Raw genomic sequence first — 20,897 nt, 5'->3', positions numbered from 1 at the left:
CAAGGTCTAAAACATCAGAAAAACGGAGATGGTCTTATTTGGGGTTCACTTGCTGGATGCTATTAAATTAACCTTGTGTCACAGTAGAGTAGAAATTCCAAACCTTAAGAATTTCCTCCATTCAGAAATGAGTGTACCCCCTCCCTAGTACTATAATGTGGTGTGGGGCATCCATAAGGTTACAACCATACAACAGTGTTGTTAAGCAGTCAGCAGTACATTTGTGTTGTTAATCAGCTCCTCAGAAACCGAGGGAGAAGGAAATCAAGGAAAGAGTGATGATAGACTGAACGGATGCACAGAAGTCCCACAGCTAACTTCATCTAGCTGGGGGGAAACTGGAGGGTTTTCTCTCTATGGTTTCCTTGTGTTAGGGATGGGCATGTGAGTTTTCCTCTAAATCTACGTGCATTGATGTTCTTTGCTAATCACGAAGTCAGCAAATCCAATGGCTAAAATAATTCCTCATGAGGATAATGAATAGATTTGGGTTTTGTTAGATTTTTATGGAATCGGACTCTGAAGAACACTTATCCTGAGAATCACAGTCACGTGCTACAAACAAAAGGGAAGCATGATTATAATGTTTCCAAACAGATCAGATGCTGTTAAATTTGATGCTGTCAGGTCTTCCAAAATACTGATCTTCCTTTTCAGGGAGTGACATGGTAAAAATGGCTCCAAGGAAGATAAATCTGTCAATAAGTGATCACCTCTGATAAACAGGAAGAAAATGGTAACTCTTGTTCTACCGGGGTCTGTGTGGAGCTCCTGCACATCATGAGCTGAGGGCAGGAGGCTGTCTCTGCCACCTACTCTTTTCAGGAAGCAGTTAAGCTAGTGATTAAACCACAGTGAACTCACTGTTCTCCAGCGAGCTACAGGGTTCATGAAGGTAACCAGTGTAAAATGGCAACCTATGATGCTCCAGTCAGTATCCTGGGACTGCAAGAGGAAGCAGAAGCCCCTGATAAATCAAAAGGAGAGAACCTGCAAGAAAAGATGTTCCCAGGACAGGAGGCATGGCCATCAGGGCCCAGCAACATGGCAGGAATGACAAGCCTGGCCAGCTTCAGGGCCTTGCAGCAGCCAAGATGCTTAGACTTTCTAATGGGAGAATACCCGTAACTCTTTTGATTCCTCTTGTGATAAGGAGCCAGGAAAGCTAACAGATGTCTTGAATTTGTAGCTAGGGCCACTTTAGGCCCAAATTGGGAGGGTCAAATATGGCTAGTTCTTCATCTATCTCCTACATGCATTACTCTGGGGTTAGAGAGCCTTAAGAGATGTCATATGTTCCTAACAATGTAAATTTTAAGCTCCAAGTACCTGCTAAGAGTAATTCTCAAGTATGATCATAATCTTTATGTGAATGGAAACCTCCAATCACACAGGCTCAGATCTCAGCAGCATTACATGGCACACTTAATATTTACCCCCAGTATAATTATTGTTTTCCTTTCATCCCGTTTATAAAATTCACCCCTTTTATTCAAGCCACTTAAGAATGCAAATCGTGCCTCATGGCTTGATGATCTCACCAGAGTTCTGGAAACACAGCTTAAAATTCTGAGAGTGAATGGAATTCCTCTTCCTTTCTCTCAGAGAAATTCTCTTAGGGTCACAGTGTGCTGAGCTCTTCAGCACACAGAAGTAGATCTGGCTTTTTCTAGCAACCTATAAAGGGCAAAGGAACTATCTATAACTGGGAAAAATTCACCCTCCCACCCCAAAAAAAGAAATAAGCCACACGTTAAAGAAACCCCTCAGCTACGCATCCTCTGTGGTTGACCGGCTTCATGAGATGTAAGTGCAAGTGAGATTCCAGGATCATGAAGAGGAGGCCTACCCACTGGCTCAATCCTCCTAGCCCCCGAGATGGACAATGAGAAGAATAAAAAGCAGTCTTTGCCTCAGGTCGAATCTCTTGCAATTCTTGGCTTGCAGTCAGCAAACAGTCGTGGAAAAGCTGGGGGTTGTCTAGTACCAAGAAATTCCTTCCCCCCAAATCTGGCATTTAGACACAAGCCAGCGTTCCCCCAGGGACTAGAGAAAATAGTTCCGACCTGTCTGAAAGGGATTATTCTCTTTATCTCCAGCAAAGGGGACCTATGGCTCGCAACACATGCTGTGGTACCTATTAGCATATCAAGGTCTAAGCTAGCTTCTAGGCTCTTTCGATTCCTACTCACAACACTCCAAAGCCTCCCCACCTCCCCCAGCTCACAGGTCCCCTCTCCTCCCAGATACCTGTTCTCTTAAACCCCCAGGAATTTTCCCTCACTGCTTCTTTCTGTTTTCTCAAGAGACAACCTTGGCAGTTTGGAACGAACTTTCCCCCTTCCACCCATGGAGTGGCCATTCTAGTTTCCTTACTGCGCTACTTATCTGTGATATTCCATAATGGTATACTATAAAAGGGTCAGGAAAGTAAGGTTCCCAGCTTCTCTAGGGACTGACTGTACTTAGGGTTTAAATTTTTATTTTGAGACTAAAAGATCTTCAACTCAAAATTTTAAGGCTCAAATAGGGATTAAAAATATAAATTCTTAATCTTATAAAGTCACTAATGTATAAACTGTTACATAATTCATCTAGTGACAAGTTTTATTTAGCCTCCTATATATGTTTAAAATAAGCTGTTTGTCTAACTTAGGTATGTGTAATAGATTATAGTCCTCAAACTCTTCAGAGATCTACTGAATATGGCATTTAAAATGTTTAATGAAAAAACTTCCCATAATAGGCAGAAATGCCAGCTCCTAGCAGGAACCCTAAAGGCCTCCAAAGAAGACAGATGGGGCATGACAATTCCACCTGAATTGTGGTAAAGCTAACCATTGGGGAAACTGCTCCATGCCTCACCTGCTGCTAGGGTTCTGCTCAAACTATGGACACCGTTGGGTTGACTGTTGTGTTCTTCCTAGTTAAAGTAAGGTCAACCGTCCAAGTTCCTTCTCCACAGGACCATCTCTTGGAGCTTCTGGATCTGCCAGCCAAAGGCTAATGCTGCTCTGTGTGGCAGCTGAAGATTTAATGCTATCCTGTACGACTGGTGAAGACTGACTACTTCTGCCCTCAGTGAAGCCATTGAGACCATGGGAGCCTAGGGCAGCCATCTTAGTAGTCGGTGAGACCGATGTTTTAATTGATACACAGGCCATTTGGATTATAGCTCCTGCAATGTTTTATCCTTTTCAGATCTCTACTGATATTGACTGGACTAACAACAACAACAATGGCTTTAGCGACATTTAACACATTTAACAAATGTGGCTTTAACAACAACAATGCTCCAGTGTCAGCAGGAAGTAGTCATAGAAAAGATTATGCTGCCCTTTATCATGTATTCTCAACAGAAAGGCTGGGGTGTTAGGTCTCAAACCCAGGATGAATAGCTGACGCGCCTATTTAACGTATCAAGGCAGATTCTGGATGCCAGTTTCTCCCAGCACCCTCCATTCCCACCTGTTACAGGGCCTCCTTGCTGGCATACCAGCCCCCTACTCTGAATTATCCAGTGCAGGGGCTGGGCTGTCCTCTCCCAGCTGCTCTTCCCTATGTCACCCAGCCATTTTGACCATGCTGGGCCCTTTTGCCCCTTTTACCTCCTTGGTCTCTTGTTTCCAGCTCTCCTCACCCCTCCTCCCTCTCCTCACACGGCCACAGCTCAAGTCATGTTCACTATGGACTTTCCCCGGTGTCTCTGCCTCAGCCTGTGACTGTATTCTCCCTTTTATCTACAATAAACTTTTTCCTCCACATACCAGTCATGTCTTCCTTTTTAATTCTTTTTTTAGTTCTGGGTTGACTCCTTTAGCCCTCATGGTGGAATGAATGATGTTTACTTCCTTGTATTTTCATTCTGGGTCAAAGAGAACAAATTTGTGCTCTAACAAATAAAGCTTGCCTGGGGATCAAAGGACAAAGCCAGCCACTATATTAAACATACATGTCAGGCAGAGGTAGCACACACGCCTTTAATCCTAGCATTCAGGAGGCAGAGATTCATCCAGATCTCTGTGAGTTCAAGGCCACACTGGGAACAGAGCTAGATGTGGTGGCACACGCCTTTAATCCCAGCACTAGTTAACCATAGAGGTCTGGAGGTCTGTACAGACAGACAGGAAGTGATAGAGCTGGGTGGAAAGAGGAAGTGGTGTATTTGGGTGGACAGAGGAAGTAAGATGGCAGGGCACAGGAAGGTTTATAGGCGGGAGTATACAGGAAGCAGCTCTTTCTTGGGCTGAGGATTTCCTAGTAGTAAGAACTTGAGGCTGGCTTATTCTATTCCTCTGATCTTTCAGCTTTCACCCCAATATCTGGCTCTGTTTTATTTATTTATTTATTTTTATTAATAAGACCATTTAGCAATTCGAGTTACACAGGTTCTTCTGTTTCTCCCTACACAGCCACGTTCAGGGCATTAATTGATCCTGCTGGTCATACAGAGAGACCGTGCCAAGCTCTCATGATGGAGAGAGACCCCACCACAACAGAACCTTCAAGACAATGACACACTTGTCATCCTGTCCCTACTCCATTCTTTGAGTATGATTGTTTAGGTCATGGGAGATGTAATTTTAATGATCTATTTGGAAGAACATATTGCATCGTGGTGGTAATATTTGTGTTTTCCATGGTAGACTTTAGGCTTAATTAAACAAAAAAATCTTTTCAGAAAGTTCACTCTCTTTCAATGACTGCACAAGGGGTCTTCTGCATGGGGGGGGGTAAGATTTATGTTCCTGGCTAGGAGCAGAGTCAGGCCAGGTGCTGAGCTGAGGCAGGGCAGCTGTGACCCACCAGTATTCTTTAGTATCAGGAGAGGGCTGCTTACCGCTCAGAACTAGAGATAAACATTTGATGACGATCTGGCTCAAAGGATAAGAAAATTATCTTATTATTCAAAGGTAATGTCTTTGGGAAAACTTTAAAAGCAAGAGTCAGGGCAGGAATGTAGCTCAATAGTCCCTTGGTTATTCAAACTATTGACATGACAGTGCTCAAGAGATCAGAATTCCCCCAGGAGTCTTGTACTGGGGAGAAGGGGACAGAAAAGCTGAAGCCTGGTGCCAGAGGAAGAACTTGCTTCCCAAGAAGGAAGTCCACACAGTTCCTGTAACCATGACAGGAGAGACGGGAGTCACGACAGTGATGGGCAGGACTATACCCAGACAGCTTAGTTATGCTTACCTTTGGCCCTCTGTGTTAACCTAAAACTCATGATGGACTCAGGCTTCCTCATTCCAGTGTTTCCACACTGGAAAAAAAACAAAAACCAAACCCACACCTCTCTCTGCTCTCCACTGTTACCCATGTCTCTTTAGTTGGTGTACTGATGATGGGTGGCCAAGCTTGGCTTGTTAGGGCTGCCAGGCTTTGACTCTAAAAACTGGCAACACTCTGGCCTTCCTCTTCTCTCTCTCCTGTTGAGAGTAAGGATGTGAGGATGGTTGTGGCGGCGGTAGCTGTCCCTCTCAGGCGACCTTACAAATGGGAGCCCGAAGCTAAGAGCGGTGGAGCAGAATGACTGAAAATACTCCAGATCTGCCCTGCCTCCTTGGCTGTGGCCATTCCATTGATAGAGGAGGATGAATCTCTGCTTGCTTAATGCTTATTTTCCTTTATCATTTGTAGCCAAACACAGTTCCCAATAAGAGCACACACTGTGTATGAGGTCTTGTGTGTGAAGGGCGAACACCACAACTTCAGGGGAAAGAAAGAACAGCCACTCATTATTGATCAGACTGCCACTAAGACAAGGGAGAAGAGGGAAACATCCAAGCCAAATGATCAGGCTCACTGTGGTGACCTGGAGGACAGCAAAGTGAGCTACAAATTCGGCAAGGGCGGTAGGCTGGGATTTTAGAGAAACTATTCTTGAGGAAGTGTCATGTCTGGGTCAAAGAGGAATGCAAACGGCAGGCTGGAGAATAGTTCGGGAGGCTTAGCTATGCAGCAGCTAAGGTACTGTTCTCGTGATTCTAATGGCTTTAATAACCAAGGGGCAATGCTGGGTCTTCAGCTGTCTAGACTATCAGAAACTGCTCACTGCCGTTTCCCCTAATAGCCAAGTATAATTGGACACTAAATTACAATTCCAGATACTCAGCTTTTCTCACAGTCCCTACTGCAGAGGAAAACCAAGCCAGAACATCAATAAACATAATGAGCCAATTAGGTGTCTATCCAGTTGGGAATTAAGAGTTGAAAGTTTAACAGGACCATGAGGGAGGGTGGAACAATTCAGTATTTATTAAAAAGTCAAGATAATTGTTTTGGGTAATTTTAAAATGAATGTTCAATCAATATGAACAGCTTTGATGTAATGCTTTTAATCACTGAAAATCCTGTCTAGACATGAGGCATCATTCCTTGTGTGTTCATTTATTTATATTTCAATATTAAGTATGAACATTTCTCAATGTTCAGAGTATTGGTATAAAACCTATTTCTACTCATATCTTTATTACATTTAATGATAACTTATAATCAGGAATTATAAAAATAGGAAGATGGGCTAATAAAAATGTCTACATCCAACTACTCAGTGAGAGTACTTGCTTAGCAGGCCTTGGACTCAGTACAGTCTCTAGGGTCACTAAAAAGTCTACTCTTTGTAGCTAGATTTGAAGTGGAGAAATGATAGTTAAACTGTTCAATCACAGCCTTTGTTGGTGTTAGTGTTGCCGTAACACACTTCACAGGAGTTGTCAGAGTAGGGTGTCCCTTCCAAGTTGGACAGGGACAACATTTGGCCAGAAGAGACAGTCGTAGAAGAAAGGTACAGAGAGAAGTCAGCTGGAACCCGTGGAGGCAGCATAGGCTCTGAGCTTACTCTTGGCCTTCATGTAGCAGGGACTGGAGCACTTGGTGTTAAGGAATGAGTTAGTTTGGTTCCTGAAGAGGGTGTTCCTAGAAGGTCTAGAGGATGCTGAAAAAGCCAGGGCACGTCTAACTGGCTGGCTCTCCATAGGGAGAGGAGTCATATATCTCAGGTAAAGGAAGAGCCTCCAGCCTAGGGTTAGAGTTCCCCATATCACATTCTTTGGAAAAAGATTCCTTCGGTGATCCCTACTCACTATCAAAGCATGTACTACATAGATGCTTTCTGTGGTACTGAGCCCTGGGGGACTGTTAAGACAACCTTGATTCCTCAATGGAAAAGTTCAAATCTACAAGAGCCTGAGCAATATACTCAAAAGTTCTAAAGATCATGGATGGCAATCTAGACTACTGCAATCAGGAATCTATGTTGTAGTTAAAGGAAAAGAAACACTTCCCATGATACTAATAGGCTAAAATACTTCAGACGCACCAAGTCAGTACTACAGAGAATACTAGAAACAGTATTTTGGACTGAAGAGAGGAATGAACATAGTCAAGATTCTCTACAAAGAAAACACACGAAGCTGTACTTACTGAAATGCAAAGTATAACTAGAACACAGCAGCAAAACAACAACAACACACAATAAAAGGACTGCAACCGAGACACAATTTTCAGTAATAACTTTAAGTATTAATGGCCTCAACTCTAATCAAAAGACACAGTATAACTGAATGGATTAAGAAACAAAACCCACTTTTCTATTGTCTATAACCAACTTATGTAGTAGCTTTTCTATAACCATCAGCAAACACAACGGGAAAAGAGATCATGGACACACGCCCATTCACAACATCCTCAAAGAAAAGAAAATATCGAGGAATAAACCTAACCAAGGAGGTGAAAGACCTCTACATTGAAAACTTTACCTCTCTGGAGAAACAGATTAAGGAAGACACTAGAAAATGAAAAGACATCTCATGTTCATGATTAGTAGAATTAAGATTGTGATAATTACAATTCTACTAAAAGTAATTTACAGATTCAATCCAATCCTAGCCAAAATCCTCATGACAATCTTCACAGAAACAGAGAAAAACATGCTAAAATTTATATGGAACAGCAACAACAACAAAAAAAAGAGCCCAGAGCAACCCTGAACCAAAAGAGCAATGCTGGAAGGGTTATTGTTCTAGATTTCAAGATATATTATAGAGCCATAGTAATAAAAACAGTATGGCAGGTCCATAAAAACAGACATAGCCATCTGTTATTGACAAACAGGCCGGAATCATAGACTAGAGAAAAGATGGCATCTTCAGCATATGTTGCTGGGAAAACTGAATGTCCACGTGTAAAACGACAGCGTTAAGACCCTTACCTATCACCTGCATAAAATTAACTCCAGATGTATCAAAGGCCTTAACATAAAACCTGAAACAACGAAACTGCTAGAAGCAAACATAGTCTGTATCTTATGTGATACATATGCAGGAAAAGACTTTCTAAATAGGACTCAACTTACCCAGGACTTCATAAAACTAAAAAGCTTCTGCACAGCTAAGGGGAAAAAAAAATCTATTGATTGAAGAGGAAGCCAACAGAATGGGAAGAAGAGGAAGAGGAATCCCACAGAATCTTTTCCAGTCATACATCTGACAGAAGATTAACATCCAGAATATATAAAGAATTCAAAACAAAGATTCAAGAAAACAAATGGTCCAGTTTAAAATGGGTTTTAGATCTAAACAGAGGTCTCAAAAGATGAAATAAAAATGAATAAGAGACATTTCAAGAAAGTATTCCTTATCCTTAGCAAATAGGGAAATGCAAATCAAAACAACTGATTTCATCTCACCCCAGTCAGAATGGCAAAGATCAACAAAACAACCAACAATAAATGCTGGTGAGGATGTAGGTACCCCTCATTCACTGCTGGTGGGATTGCAAATTGGTGCAGTTACTATGGAAATCAATGTGGACTCTCAAAAGTTAAAAATAAACCTACAATATAACCCAGCTACACTTCTCCTTGACATATGCCCAAAGGACTCTACCTCCTGCTTCAGATACTTGCCCAGCCATTTCACTGCAGCTTTTATTCACAATAGCTATGAAATGGAAACAACCTAAATGCCCTCCAACTGATGAATGAATAATGGAAACATGGTACATATTCACAATGGAATATTACTCAGATGTAAAGAAAAAAGAAATAATAAATTTTGCAGGTAAATACATGGAACTAGAAAATATTACACTGAGTGAGGCAATCCAGACCCAGAAAGACAAATTCCATGTGTTCTCTTTTATCTGTGGTTCCTAGCTCCAAATATTCAGAAGTGAGTATATAATCTAGAGTAACTGCAGAAACCAGGAAAGTAAAATGTCTGCGGTGTATGTGGGAAGGAGCTCCAGAGAGGAGGATAGCAGGATAGAGGTGAAAGAACAGGGAAAAGGGATACCAATACAGGAGAGGGAGGGAGGGAGGAGGGGCAAATAACACTAAGGATGTTTGGAAAGGGCATAGGGAATTATTATTTTACATTTGCCTAAAATTATATATAAAACATATAAGTATATGTGCTTACATAAATATAAATACACAAGTAGTATAAATGCAGTTACACCACTTTGGCTGGCTATAATAATCCATCCAAGACCCATAGAAATCCTAGTACCAGGCATGGGAAACCTCCTTTTGAATTATTGGGCAAGGGAGTTTACAAGGCCACTAAAACACCATAGGCTAATGTAGTGTCCTTGGTTGCCTCTATTGCCGAAGACACTACACATTTTGGACATAGGACCCAGAGGATTGCAGATAAAATTGAGCTGAATGCCTCCCCCCAGAAACTAGCTTTCATAGTTCCAGAAAGCACTATGAAGACTGCTGAGGGGTGTAAGTAATCAATAGCCCTACCCAGCTTTGAAACTTATGAACCACAGCAATGGCCAGTGTAAGAAGATAGCCCTAAAAGTGCAATAGTGGCACTTAATTTTAGCAGTAACCAACGGCTGTCTACTTGGACTCAAGGCCTACTGATCAGGAGGGAAATCATTCCTGCTACTGTAAACCTATCCAACTACACCTGGCTAGTGAAAACATGGATCTCAGAGGAGAACTTACAATTACCCTTCTCCTGAACCAGCATCACGCCTAACGACATTCTAAATACCTAGCTTTCCACGCACAGTTAAGTGTAGATCTTACCCTAAGCAAAGGAGATTCTTTCCGCAGCAGGAGACCAGTTCAGAAAGCACAACCAGTCAAAATTCAGAGAAAAATGGACTGTGGGGTGCTTAGCCCCAATTTATACATCAACTACACAACTCCTGCATCTAAGCCCAGGGAACATCATGGAAGAGGGGCTGGACCAGTGGACCAGGCAGTTTGCAGTGAGTCTGTGGCTTCTGGCTATGACAGTGAAGCTATACCTGTGAAATCTCAACAGCGTGGCTACCCCTCCATCACCAGCTGACATCCCAACATAGATGGGGGAAATCTCATGGGGGCCCCACCTCTAGATGAGGGCCTACATGCAATTAACAACTGCTGAAAGATGAAGAATTCGTCTTCTCCTGGATAAGCCCCCTGGTTGGTTATCCAATACTAAGTGGTCAGTCCTAAAAGCTTACACATGCAGCAACACTGCATGGACTGAGCAGGGTCTATTTACGTTTCTTGTTTATATGTATGCGTAACAACAATGGTTAAGGAAAAGGAGGTTATGAATTTGGAAGGGAGTTGGGGGTACAGGGGAGGGTGAGGGAGAAGGAGAGCAAGCAGGAAAATGATGTAACTATATTTAAAAATTTTAAAAGACAACTTTGAAGGACATTCAAAGAATACTTACTGCTGGTGGAGGACAGATGGCTGTAGTCGGACCTGAAATGTAAGATGTAAGTAGAATTAGATATCATTTTTCCTTTATCCAAATGAACCACTTGAGCTAAGAGCTTTGTTAGTGGGAATTACATAGTTAGTAGCATTTGCCTGCTGAAGCCGTTGCTGGTGAAAAACAGTGTTAAGGCTTCTTTGGTGCAAATTAGTGCAAAATTCTGAAAGCAGAGCTGGAGCCTGCACATGGGCTCTGTGGGGCACCCTGTGAGATTCTCAGGCCCTCTGGATTTGTTAGAAAGTTTCTGAATATTTGTTTATTTTCTGGTGAGAAAGCCTCCAAGTTTTCAACAGATTCACAATTCCCCATAAGGTTACACTCTCATTAAGGGACACTTTCCCAGGGTTCACACAGCGCCATTGAGATGCTTCTCTGATGACATGATGGGAGGGACACCTGTGGAAGGAGGATAGAATTGGGCTGAGGAGTAGGGGTGTGTAGTGGGTAGCAACAAAATTAATAAAATTAATAAAAATTCGATTCGAACAGGAGAAACCCCTTGATGAGGAAAAGTAAAAGATCATCCACCAATGTGACATCTCTTCAGGTTGTAAGAAAAATTTAACAATCAAAGGTTGGGATAGGGTTCTGTTTTTGTCTTTCCAGGATAATGCAAATACCCATCTTCCATAAATCATAAGGCCTTGGATATCCAGATGTTTATGGCCTACTGGGCAAAGAACTGCCCTTGCCTCAACTGCTGACAGTACAAATGCTGTCCTTTCTGGACAAGCGGGACACAAGGAAAGCGACCACTATACTTTGCCAAGACAGGGTAAGATGGTCTTTCAGAATTCCTGCTTCTAAAAATGGTCTGTCAGATACTCTAGGCCTGTAGCCAATTTGAATGCACCAACGATGCTGAGAAACATTAGGTGACTGTCCAGGCTGCTAGCTGTCTCTGTCTACTCTTGCAAGACTCCCGAAAGTTGCTTGCATCCTTCTCCCATTTCTCAGGTATTATTATATTCCTTCTCAGGTCTTTGATGAGGTTAAAGATTAGCAGTTATAGTTACAACTTAGTATATATACATATATAATATCTTAGATAGGATATATTAAGTATTAGACTCAGGTTCTTTAGGATAGGACACCTTTTGGAATGATCTTTGTAACACGCCACCTACCCATGCCCTAGACTTCCCTGGATTTTACTATGTGTTTTTTGCTTGATATTGTTTGTACTTATTGTAATTCCAACTTATCTAGGTCATTATCCCTCATTACTCCTAGACAATATTTGATAAGCATCTCTTTGTATATAGTCTTGTATTAGGTTAGAGCTTTCTTATTTAGACAAAAGGGGGAGATGTAGTGGGTAGCCATCCCAGCATTGGCCTGGAAGTTCCAACCCCCACTGAGGCTTCGGTAATGGTCATGCCCACAAGGCGGGGCAGAGGAGGAAGCGGAAGACGAAGGATCGGGAAGAGCTCTGTCTCTTGGTTCCCGGACTCTGGACGCTGGAGGTAGACCGAGCAGAGTTCTCCAGAGAACACCGCCGGACTGCGCTATACCCTTGCCAGACCCTGTAACCTACCCCTTCATTTGTAAGTTACCCCACAAAATAAACCTCCCTTTTAACTACGTGGAGTGGCCTTAATAATTTAACCAATAGGGGTGTGTCCATACTCCAGGACTGGCTGACCAGCAGGGACCTTCAGCACAGGGCACTTCAGTTGATTTCTATTTCTAATCCCACTAGATAGGAGAGTCACAGGCTGTGGACTGTGGTGGGGAAGGAGAGCTGAGGAGAAGTGGTCCATATGGGTTTTATGCTGAGAATTCAGTGGCTGGCTAGCAGTCAGTCACTATGAGAATGGGAATCCTGCCAAGAACCTGTTCTGCCTGGTCTGCCAAGTCCCTGCCCCTATGGGCAGGGCTGTTGAGACTTTCCTCTTTGGCAAGGAACTTGGTGTAGAAGCTGTTTATTCTCTTGCACCCCCAAAGTCATTCTCAGTAGGAAATGAATCCCTCAGGGATGCAGGGATTCACAGTGCCTGGCAGTTAGGGGATGTAGTTAGGCAAACAAACTGGTACATTGTGTTTAATTTTATAGGTACACACCCCATCTATCACCTTAGTCTCCAGTTGTCTTTCCTGAATTATCCAATTTTCACTCCATTTACTACACTAAAAAATGCATAGAAAACTTTTTGTTTAAATTGTCTATTATGTGTTATAATTACTACACTGCTCAGACCATGACACCCTGAATTATTGGGAAGGAATAAAATGGAAGGGAAATGACACTGGTTTTCTCTTTTTCAATGAAATATTTTAGTAGTCAAAATCCTGTTGTTTCAAACTGGAAAGATTAAAAACTGCAAAAGGGATTTGCATGTCTCTTTGTAAACTTCACTCCCACGTGTCAAATTTGATTTTATTTATTTTATTTGATCAATTTTCGTATGAGTCATGCCAACAAAATACCTAACAAAAGCAACTTAAGGAAGGGAAGAAGGGTCTGAATGAGTGTGAGGCAACTGGTCAAACTGTGTACAGACAGAAGTGAAGAGAGATGGATGCTGGTGCTCAGCACGCTTCCACCTTCTTCTCTCTTTATTTCGTAGAGAGCCTCAGCCTTTGTGATGGTGCCACCCATATTCAAGATAGGCCTTCCCTGCTCAACTGAACCTCTCTGGGAGCATCTTCACTGACTCGTCCAGAGCTGTGTCTCTGAGGTGATTGTGAGTCTAGTCAATTGATCTAGTCAGTGGAAAGTGATACTATCTGTAAGGAGACCAGAAGTGAGGAATGGACAGGGTTTGCACTCACCAGGCAGGCAGCATGGATGGGTAATGAACAAGCTAGGAAGCAGGATGGGTTGTGCTAGGGCATAGTGCCACATTGGCTGGGGGAAATGAAAGCATCAAGGATTGGTGACATACTGAAACCCAGGGTTTCTGCACCCAGGATTGGCACATGAAATTCTTTCTGGAGCCAGACAGTACAGAAACAACACATTGGGATGATGCTGAGAAATCTAGCTATAAAAGTACAATGAGTGCCCAACACGCATCCACTACTATAGATCAATAGCAAAGCCCTTCCATCACACCATGATCATGGCCAGATGTTCCAGAAATCGTACAACTATCCACATAGGACATGGAGAGTGTAATGTTACTATGTCTCCTAGTGAGAATGCGCCAGTCTTTTTAGCTAGGGCTTGCCAAAGATGAAATTTACATGGGCAGGCGTTGTAAAGAACTGCACACAGATGGATATGGACATAGACTGAAAATTACTTTGAGAGTATTTTAGGATAAGTGCTAACATAAAGGGCACTCCTCCATGAGGTCCCCCTAAATCTCTCAAGACTTTCATGGCAAGTTGGGGTTAGGCTCGCCAACTGGCCAGTCTCTGGCAGACTTTTGATCTCCAACTCCTTCACACAGCAGCCAATCTGCACAGCACCAATCTAATCATGTCTGACTTTCAAGGACATTCATGCTCATTAATTAAAACATAGACCCCTCTCTCTACTGAAGGGTGGTCTCTGCCCAGCCCTGTGGCCTTCACGCCATTAAAACACATCAAGGGCGGTGGTGGTGCACGCCTTTAATCCCAGCACTCGGGAGGCAGAGGCAGGTGGATCTCTGTGAGTTTGAGGCCAGCCTGGTCTACAGAGGAGGTCCAGGAAAGGCGCAAAGCTACACAGAGAAACCCTGTCTTGAAAAAACAAAAAAACCAACCAAACAAAATAAAACAAAACAAAACAAATAAAACCAACACACATCAAACAAAAGAAGCATCTAAGATTTCACCTTGCTCTCCAACTTCTGGTTCTAAGTTTCTATAATCTGCATATTGCTACCATGATAGAGAGAACAGCCCTGAACTGTTCTTTTCATTTTAAACCATGTGAACAAGCTGCTTGGCAGCTCCTGTAGCTACCACTTCAGATGAAGTGACATGCTGCAATTTACTCAACCCCTTCTCTTTGGAAATGGCTGCATGATTGTTCATGGTTCACATTTGCAGAATACTGGGTGATGGGATATTTATGAATAAAGCTTTATATTTATTCACTTCCTTGTCCTTAGAAAAATTACCGTGATTGGTAATACAGACAGAGTCAAGGTTTTCACTTCTGTAGCTCATATTCTAAGTAAGATTATTTAATGGCATTGCCAGTGAAGGACAAACTGTAAAGCCTAAGACAACCTCATGAAGAAATAGATTAAAATAGTTTCAGAAAAAAATCAGGTGTTTGACTAGACTGCTCTGAAGGACTTCATGCTCCTCAAGGACAGGTAGGGACAGCTTGAGATTTCTGTTTATTGGTCTCATATCACAAAGGGTTCCCTGGCTAGCTCTTCACACAACATGGAGCATGAAAGGTAAACACAGGAATTTTATGATGTAAAATTCTTGAATCTATACAGTAGCTAGCATATAATAACACAAGGATTATTTTCTCCCACCATATATGTATGTATGTATATAATTTCTGAATATTGTTTTAACATATGTATGTTAATTGCATGCATTAGGATTATATGGGAGGGTATTCTGTAATTAAGATAGTTCGCTGCTGCTGGAAGTCTCACTAGGCAATTTGCACACATATTCATTTTATAAAAGGAATGTCTTTCTAGATTCCCTTTTCCAGGAAACTATGGCCTAAGAACTGAACTTGGCCTTTCTGTAAAACTGGCCTTCCTGTTATTGCAAACACAAGGCTCCCTGTGTCATGGCCTTCCCTGATTATTCTTAGTGCACTAAATTGAAGGTCATGGTAACAGAGCTAACTAGCCTTGGACACAAACTTCATACAGGACTAAAAAGTCATTTTGCCTTCTATATAAGATTTCCTTTAAAAAATGCTAGCCCATTTAAAATATTATTGTACCTACTCTTTCCCATCTACCTGTTCTGCTTCTCAGTGCTTGCCTCTTACCATAGGCAGCAGGGAAGCATTGGCTGTAGTTCCCTGAAAAGTGTGACACTGCCATGGGCCAAAAGGTGGGCGACAGCTGATACAGAGGTAGAATTCCACTGATGCCAGACCAAACTACTGATGGAAAAGCACTCACTAGGTATAGTCACACGTGAAAGAGCAGGGTAGAGGCCATGTCTTGGAGACTCACTAATGAAACTGTCGTTGCTGGCACTGGCTTTTATTTGTATTTTCAAGGAACTGCCTGTCCCTCTGTTAAGAAATTCTGTGTCATAAGCGACTTTGCCAAAAGGGGCTTGCTAGTTTCTCCTAGTAGCACACAGAAGCACAGACTCGCTGCCCAGCGGAGCTTCCAAACGACATCAATTGCCACAGTCTGCCTTTAGTCTTGGCCCATGTGAGGTGGAGGTAGGTAGGTGGGAAGAGGCAGCATTTCCTCCAAAAGCAAACAAGGACTGATTATAGATGGAATGGTTCCTTGGGAATGGTTAATAGGTGGGAAGGATGCAGAAACCTTGGGCTGCAGATTCATAAGCCATATCCCCATTGAGTTGCTGCATCCTATTTGTAAAATAATAATGACAACACCAAGGCATGGCCTGGATGTTCTGAATGATGATGACCAGCCTCCTTAAGGTGTCTGAAAGCATCTGTATGTCTATTGTGTTGGGTATAAAGAATGTATGAGGCTTGGTACAGGGGCACATGCCTGCAATCCCAGAACTTGGGAGGCTGAGGCAGAGGTATTCTAAATGGGACATCTTTCTACTCATCATTTTTCTGGATAATTTTCTAGACTCAATTGGCTCAATTCTCTTTCCTCACCTTCCACTCCTTTCTAGAGCCAAGCTCATCTGGCTTCTCACCACCCCTCCACTGCCGAAGCCTCTCTTCAGTATCTCCATTAATCAAATGGCACTTCCCAGTCCTCATCTTAATGAGACTCTCAGTCAGACATTATTGACCTTCATTCTCAAAAGCTTAACCCTCTCCCGGTTTCCAGGACAGCCTGTTCCTCCTCCTTGGGCTCTGCCATCAGTTCTCTGCCTTTGCTGACATTTCGACGCAATGGCTTCTCAAGGCTGAGCTTAAGGACAGCCAGATGTGCTGAGCTGGCTAAGGACTCAGTGAGCCACTGAGGCATGCAAAGGTTTATAACAGCAGACAGCATGCAGTGGATGCTGGGTAAACGTTTGCTGGGATCTTCAGTTGAATTCATCTCTCCCAGGGCTTTGAGGGAAGTTCCAAAGACATCATCATGTTAGACCTCCACACTGAACTCCAATGATACCCAACGTCTGACTGCTCATCTTAATGTCTCTTCATACTGCCTCTGCTGATGCTGAAATGTCCCACATTCTTCCCTAACTTGGTTTAGAAGGGATCATAGGCTAGCTTGAGAATCCAATTAAAAATGTTTTTACTTCTCACAAAGCTTTACCAGGTCTATTAGTTTGTATATGTCTTGAATCCATTTGTGGACCCCACGTTGAAGACTGACATCCTAGTGGATACGTCACTTGAGCTGGGTTTTGAGAGAGAGAGTAGAATTTCACCTGGTAGATAGGCATGCCAGTCAGAATGGGCAGAGCTTGCAGGAAGGGCAGTATGGCAAAAGTCGGCATCAGAAAAGTATGCCAGGATGGCCAAGTCAGAGAGCAAAGAAAGGTCTGAGGAGAACTGGCCAGCACAAGAGGAGCTTACGGTCCAAGGCCATGTTCAATTCTTGCCCTTGATAGACAAAAGAGCTGTAAACACTTGGGAGAGGGACAATACTAAGGAAATCCTGGCATGGGGCACATTCCTATAATCCTAGTACTTGGGAAGTGGGGCAGGAAGAACAGAGATTAGGGTTGTCATCAACTACTTGGTGATTTCAAGTCCAACCTGGACTACAGGAGACCCTGTTCCAAACAACAACAAGAAGAAGTAGCAAACACGTAATGAGTAAGTTCTGTGTGCTTTATACTTAACTTGGCTAGAATAGAAAGGGAAAACATCAGAAAAATGAACCAACTACTAACAGCAGGTTTGATAGCTAAGCTAAAATTCCAGGTATATGGGGTAGATAGCAAATACACGGCTAAGGGGCATGAACTGAAACTTCTGTTTCAAATAATACATTTTAAGTTTGCTAGTGGTGCAATAAGAATTCTTTAAACAGTTCTGTCCTGGTACAGCAAGACTCTTTAGTGACAAGCAGAATCTAGAATTTGGGTGTCTCCATATTAACTAGCCCTTCCCGGGAGTCCCTGGTAGCTCTCATGCTGGTCTGCATCCCGGGGTGAAGCCACCCCTCAAAGTCAACACTTACTCCCTCTTCCCCAAGGCCAAGACCCTTCTGCAAACATCTGCTTCAGGAGAGTTACAAATCAGTGGGACAGAGGCTGCTTCACAGCAGTTACAAAAGAGCTGGGCAATGTTGCTTTGTTTCATTCTATTCACGGAAGAGAGGGCTCCAAGGATGGTCAGCTAAAGCTGGTAAGTAACGTGTGTGTGTGTGTGTGTGTGTGTGTGTGTGTGTGTGTGTGTGTGTGTATGTATGTGTCATAGTCAAAGAATTCTTGTCTACTGTGCATGAGGCCTTAGGTTGGGACCCAAGCGACACAAAAATCAGGAAAGAAACTACACTGACAAGTTTCACACCAGCAAAATTGAAGCAAAAGCAAGGCGTTGGGGTGGGGGGTGGGGGCTTCGATCAAGCTACTCCTCCGCCATGGCTACCACAGTTGGGTAACAGGAAAACCCCGCTGTAGGGAAGAAGGTAGGTCCAGTTGGGTTAGGTCAGAACTGAGGTCCATTTTGGAACAGACAGACCTCTGTCTCCTTGTCCTCAGTAGATTGCCAGATCCTAAAATTAGCTTGAAACCGCCCCACCTTCCAGGAATTCCGAGGTCTTCTGTAGTCCGGGTAGCCCCTGACCTCAAGCAGGATTTCTCTAGATAGGAGAAGATACCCTTTCCCACTGAGCATCCTGGATATAGTGCTGACTGTGCTCAGGGAAATCCTCTAGATACGGGCTGGGTGGAAACCATTCCCGGACATTGGTTTCTGACAAACGCATTCTTTTGTCCTCCTCAGGAAAACTGCTGTTGGGAGAGGGCTAATTAGCCTCCAAAGGTTTCAGCTAATTACTTGAGTCCTTTGAAGCACATAAGACCCCGATCACAGCATCCTGCGGGTACCCAAGGCTGGCGGGGTGGAGAGGCGGCTCGGCAGCACAGTATAAGTGAGCTATGCAGCTCCCTTAGCGGGCTTCGGGGAGTCTTATTCTTCGTGCCAGGTGTCCCACCCTCTCCACCTGCTTTCCTCGTCTCCAGGGCCCGATTCTCGGGAGGCTCCCGAGCTACTAGAGTTCCCCAGCTGGTGGGAACAAGTGCAGGCGCATCTCTATCTCACAGGGAATACTGGCTGACCCTGGCACCGAGAGCTACAGGGCTGCGAGGGATGACGCCGAGGCTCGGGTCCCACCACCTTCCAGCCCCGGGTGGGGCCCTTCCCGGCCCTCTCCGCCCTGCCCCAGGCAGCCACGGACCACGCCACTAGCCCGTAGACACTGAGTCCCAGCCCCGACCCCGCCGCAGTGCCTCGGGATCCCGCCCCTCCTGGTCCGGCTCACCCTCCGGTCTCTGCGCCCGAGTCCACGCAGTCCTCCTCCTCACCGCCTGCCTTCGGGTTCATGGCGCGCGTGCCCGCCGCGCTCCCTGGGCCCCGGGTCCCTCCGAGCGTCTCGTACCCGGGCCGGGCAAGGACCCGGCCCCGCGCGCCAGCAGCTCGCCGCGCCCTCTCGCGGCCGCGCCCTCCCCGCCCTCCGCTCCGCGCTGCGCGGGCGCGCGGGTGCCACCAGGCGAGGACCCGAGCGTGCGCACGGGATGCGCGCGTGTGCACGAGCGCAAGCGTGAGTGGGGGAGGTGTGTGAGGTGGCCTATCTCTAGGAACTTGGGGTGTAGTGGGCGTGCAGTGTTTAATCTTGCACCCGCCTGAGTAAGTGCCCGGTGGCTGTGCTTTCTCTAGAGCGGGCAGTAGATGTGAGTGTACGCAGCAAAGCTGTCCTCCCCTGGACCCACAGTAAAGAGTCCGGAGTCCCCGGGCTTGTCCAGAGATTTTTCCAGCCTCAGTCTGCGAGCAGCACCGGGAAAACACCCACCAGCACAACCAGGACAGGGTGGAAAGCCTGCATTTGAGGATCAGTTAAAACACCTGAGTGATCTGCGGAAGCGCCTTGCGCAGAGTGCAAACCGGGCAGAGTGGCTTCTCACTGACCGACCCAACTTGCTGGCGAAAGCATTCTTTTGTTACCTGTTTCAAAACAACGCGAAGAGGTCTGGACGTGCCTGCTTTCAAGAAATCTGGCAGCAAGAGGGTGGTGGGTGTTAAACCCCTCCATCCTTCAGGCTGGGTTAGTTGAAGTAGCAGGAGGTCATCTTCTAGTAGGTTGAGGTGAGGCAAGTTGTTGTTGTTGGGTTAAGAGCAAGTTAGACTTAATTCTGGTGGTATTGTCATTAGAGGACATGAAAGGCATTACTTGTGTGTTCTCTTCTGAAGGGTAGCGCCTAGGACAGAGCCTTGCGCTGTTCTATCACCCAGCTATATATAACCCAGCCACCTTTTCTTTTCAGACAAGTTATTTAACCTCCTCTAGCCTTAATTTCTTCACTATTGGGCTACTGCTGTCTTTCCTGTACCTCTGTGGTTAGATCATGTCTGTAAACAGTTTCAGTCCTGATACCTGCCAAATACCAGTTACAGGGAGCAGTCGGTGGCGTCCCAGGCAAAGCCTCGCTAGGCAAAGCCTCCTTAGCTGAAGTCCCACTCTCAATTCTCACAGTGGTGTCTCTCCCGTGTGACAAGTGATGAGGAGCAATACTGTTTCCTTCCTTTCTTCCTCTCCTTCCCTGCCCTTTCTTCCCACTTCACAGAATTGGCATTGCTTTCTGATTCTTATTTTAAACACGTTATATGAGAGAGAGAGGCAGTAAACAAAAGCAGAGTGCATATGCAATCTCACAGTCAGGAAAAAAATATAGTTGAGTGTGCCCACCACAAATCTGAATAACCTTTCCTAAATCTAAAGTTCTTTTTCCCAAACAAGCAAAAATGGATATGTTATATTCAATTTGGTGCTCATTAGTTTAAACAAAGAAGCAGTTCTTTAAGGGAGACGTGTTGTAGAATATTACTTTAACTGTGGAAAGGTGTGTTACATTTGTTTATGCTGCATTTGTTTAATTATGTACAGATGTGTTGCATTTGTTTCACCT

At 44.2% G+C, this 20,897-nt stretch overlaps 1 protein-coding gene across 1 annotated transcript in view; it reads right to left on the bottom strand.

The window, feature by feature from the left end:
- Positions 1-19,461, bottom strand: part of Fam124a (family with sequence similarity 124 member A) — a 54,744-nt gene extending 35,283 nt beyond the window's left edge. The window contains exons 1-2 of the mRNA XM_036199595.1: positions 19,256-19,461; positions 10,689-10,720 (exon numbers count right to left, since the gene is read on the bottom strand). Of these exons, the coding sequence (XP_036055488.1) occupies positions 10,689-10,720; positions 19,256-19,317 (94 nt within the window). The 5' untranslated portion in view covers positions 19,318-19,461. The remainder of the gene's footprint in view (positions 1-10,688; positions 10,721-19,255) is intronic.
- Between the last annotated feature and the right edge of the window lie 1,436 nt (positions 19,462-20,897).

Source organism: Onychomys torridus, chromosome 9, assembly GCF_903995425.1.
Source record: "Onychomys torridus chromosome 9, mOncTor1.1, whole genome shotgun sequence".
In the NCBI taxonomy this organism is placed as follows: domain Eukaryota; kingdom Metazoa; phylum Chordata; class Mammalia; order Rodentia; family Cricetidae; genus Onychomys; species Onychomys torridus.
The sequence above is the reverse complement of the archived record's forward strand: the minus strand, read 5'-3'. Positions and strand labels throughout refer to the sequence as shown.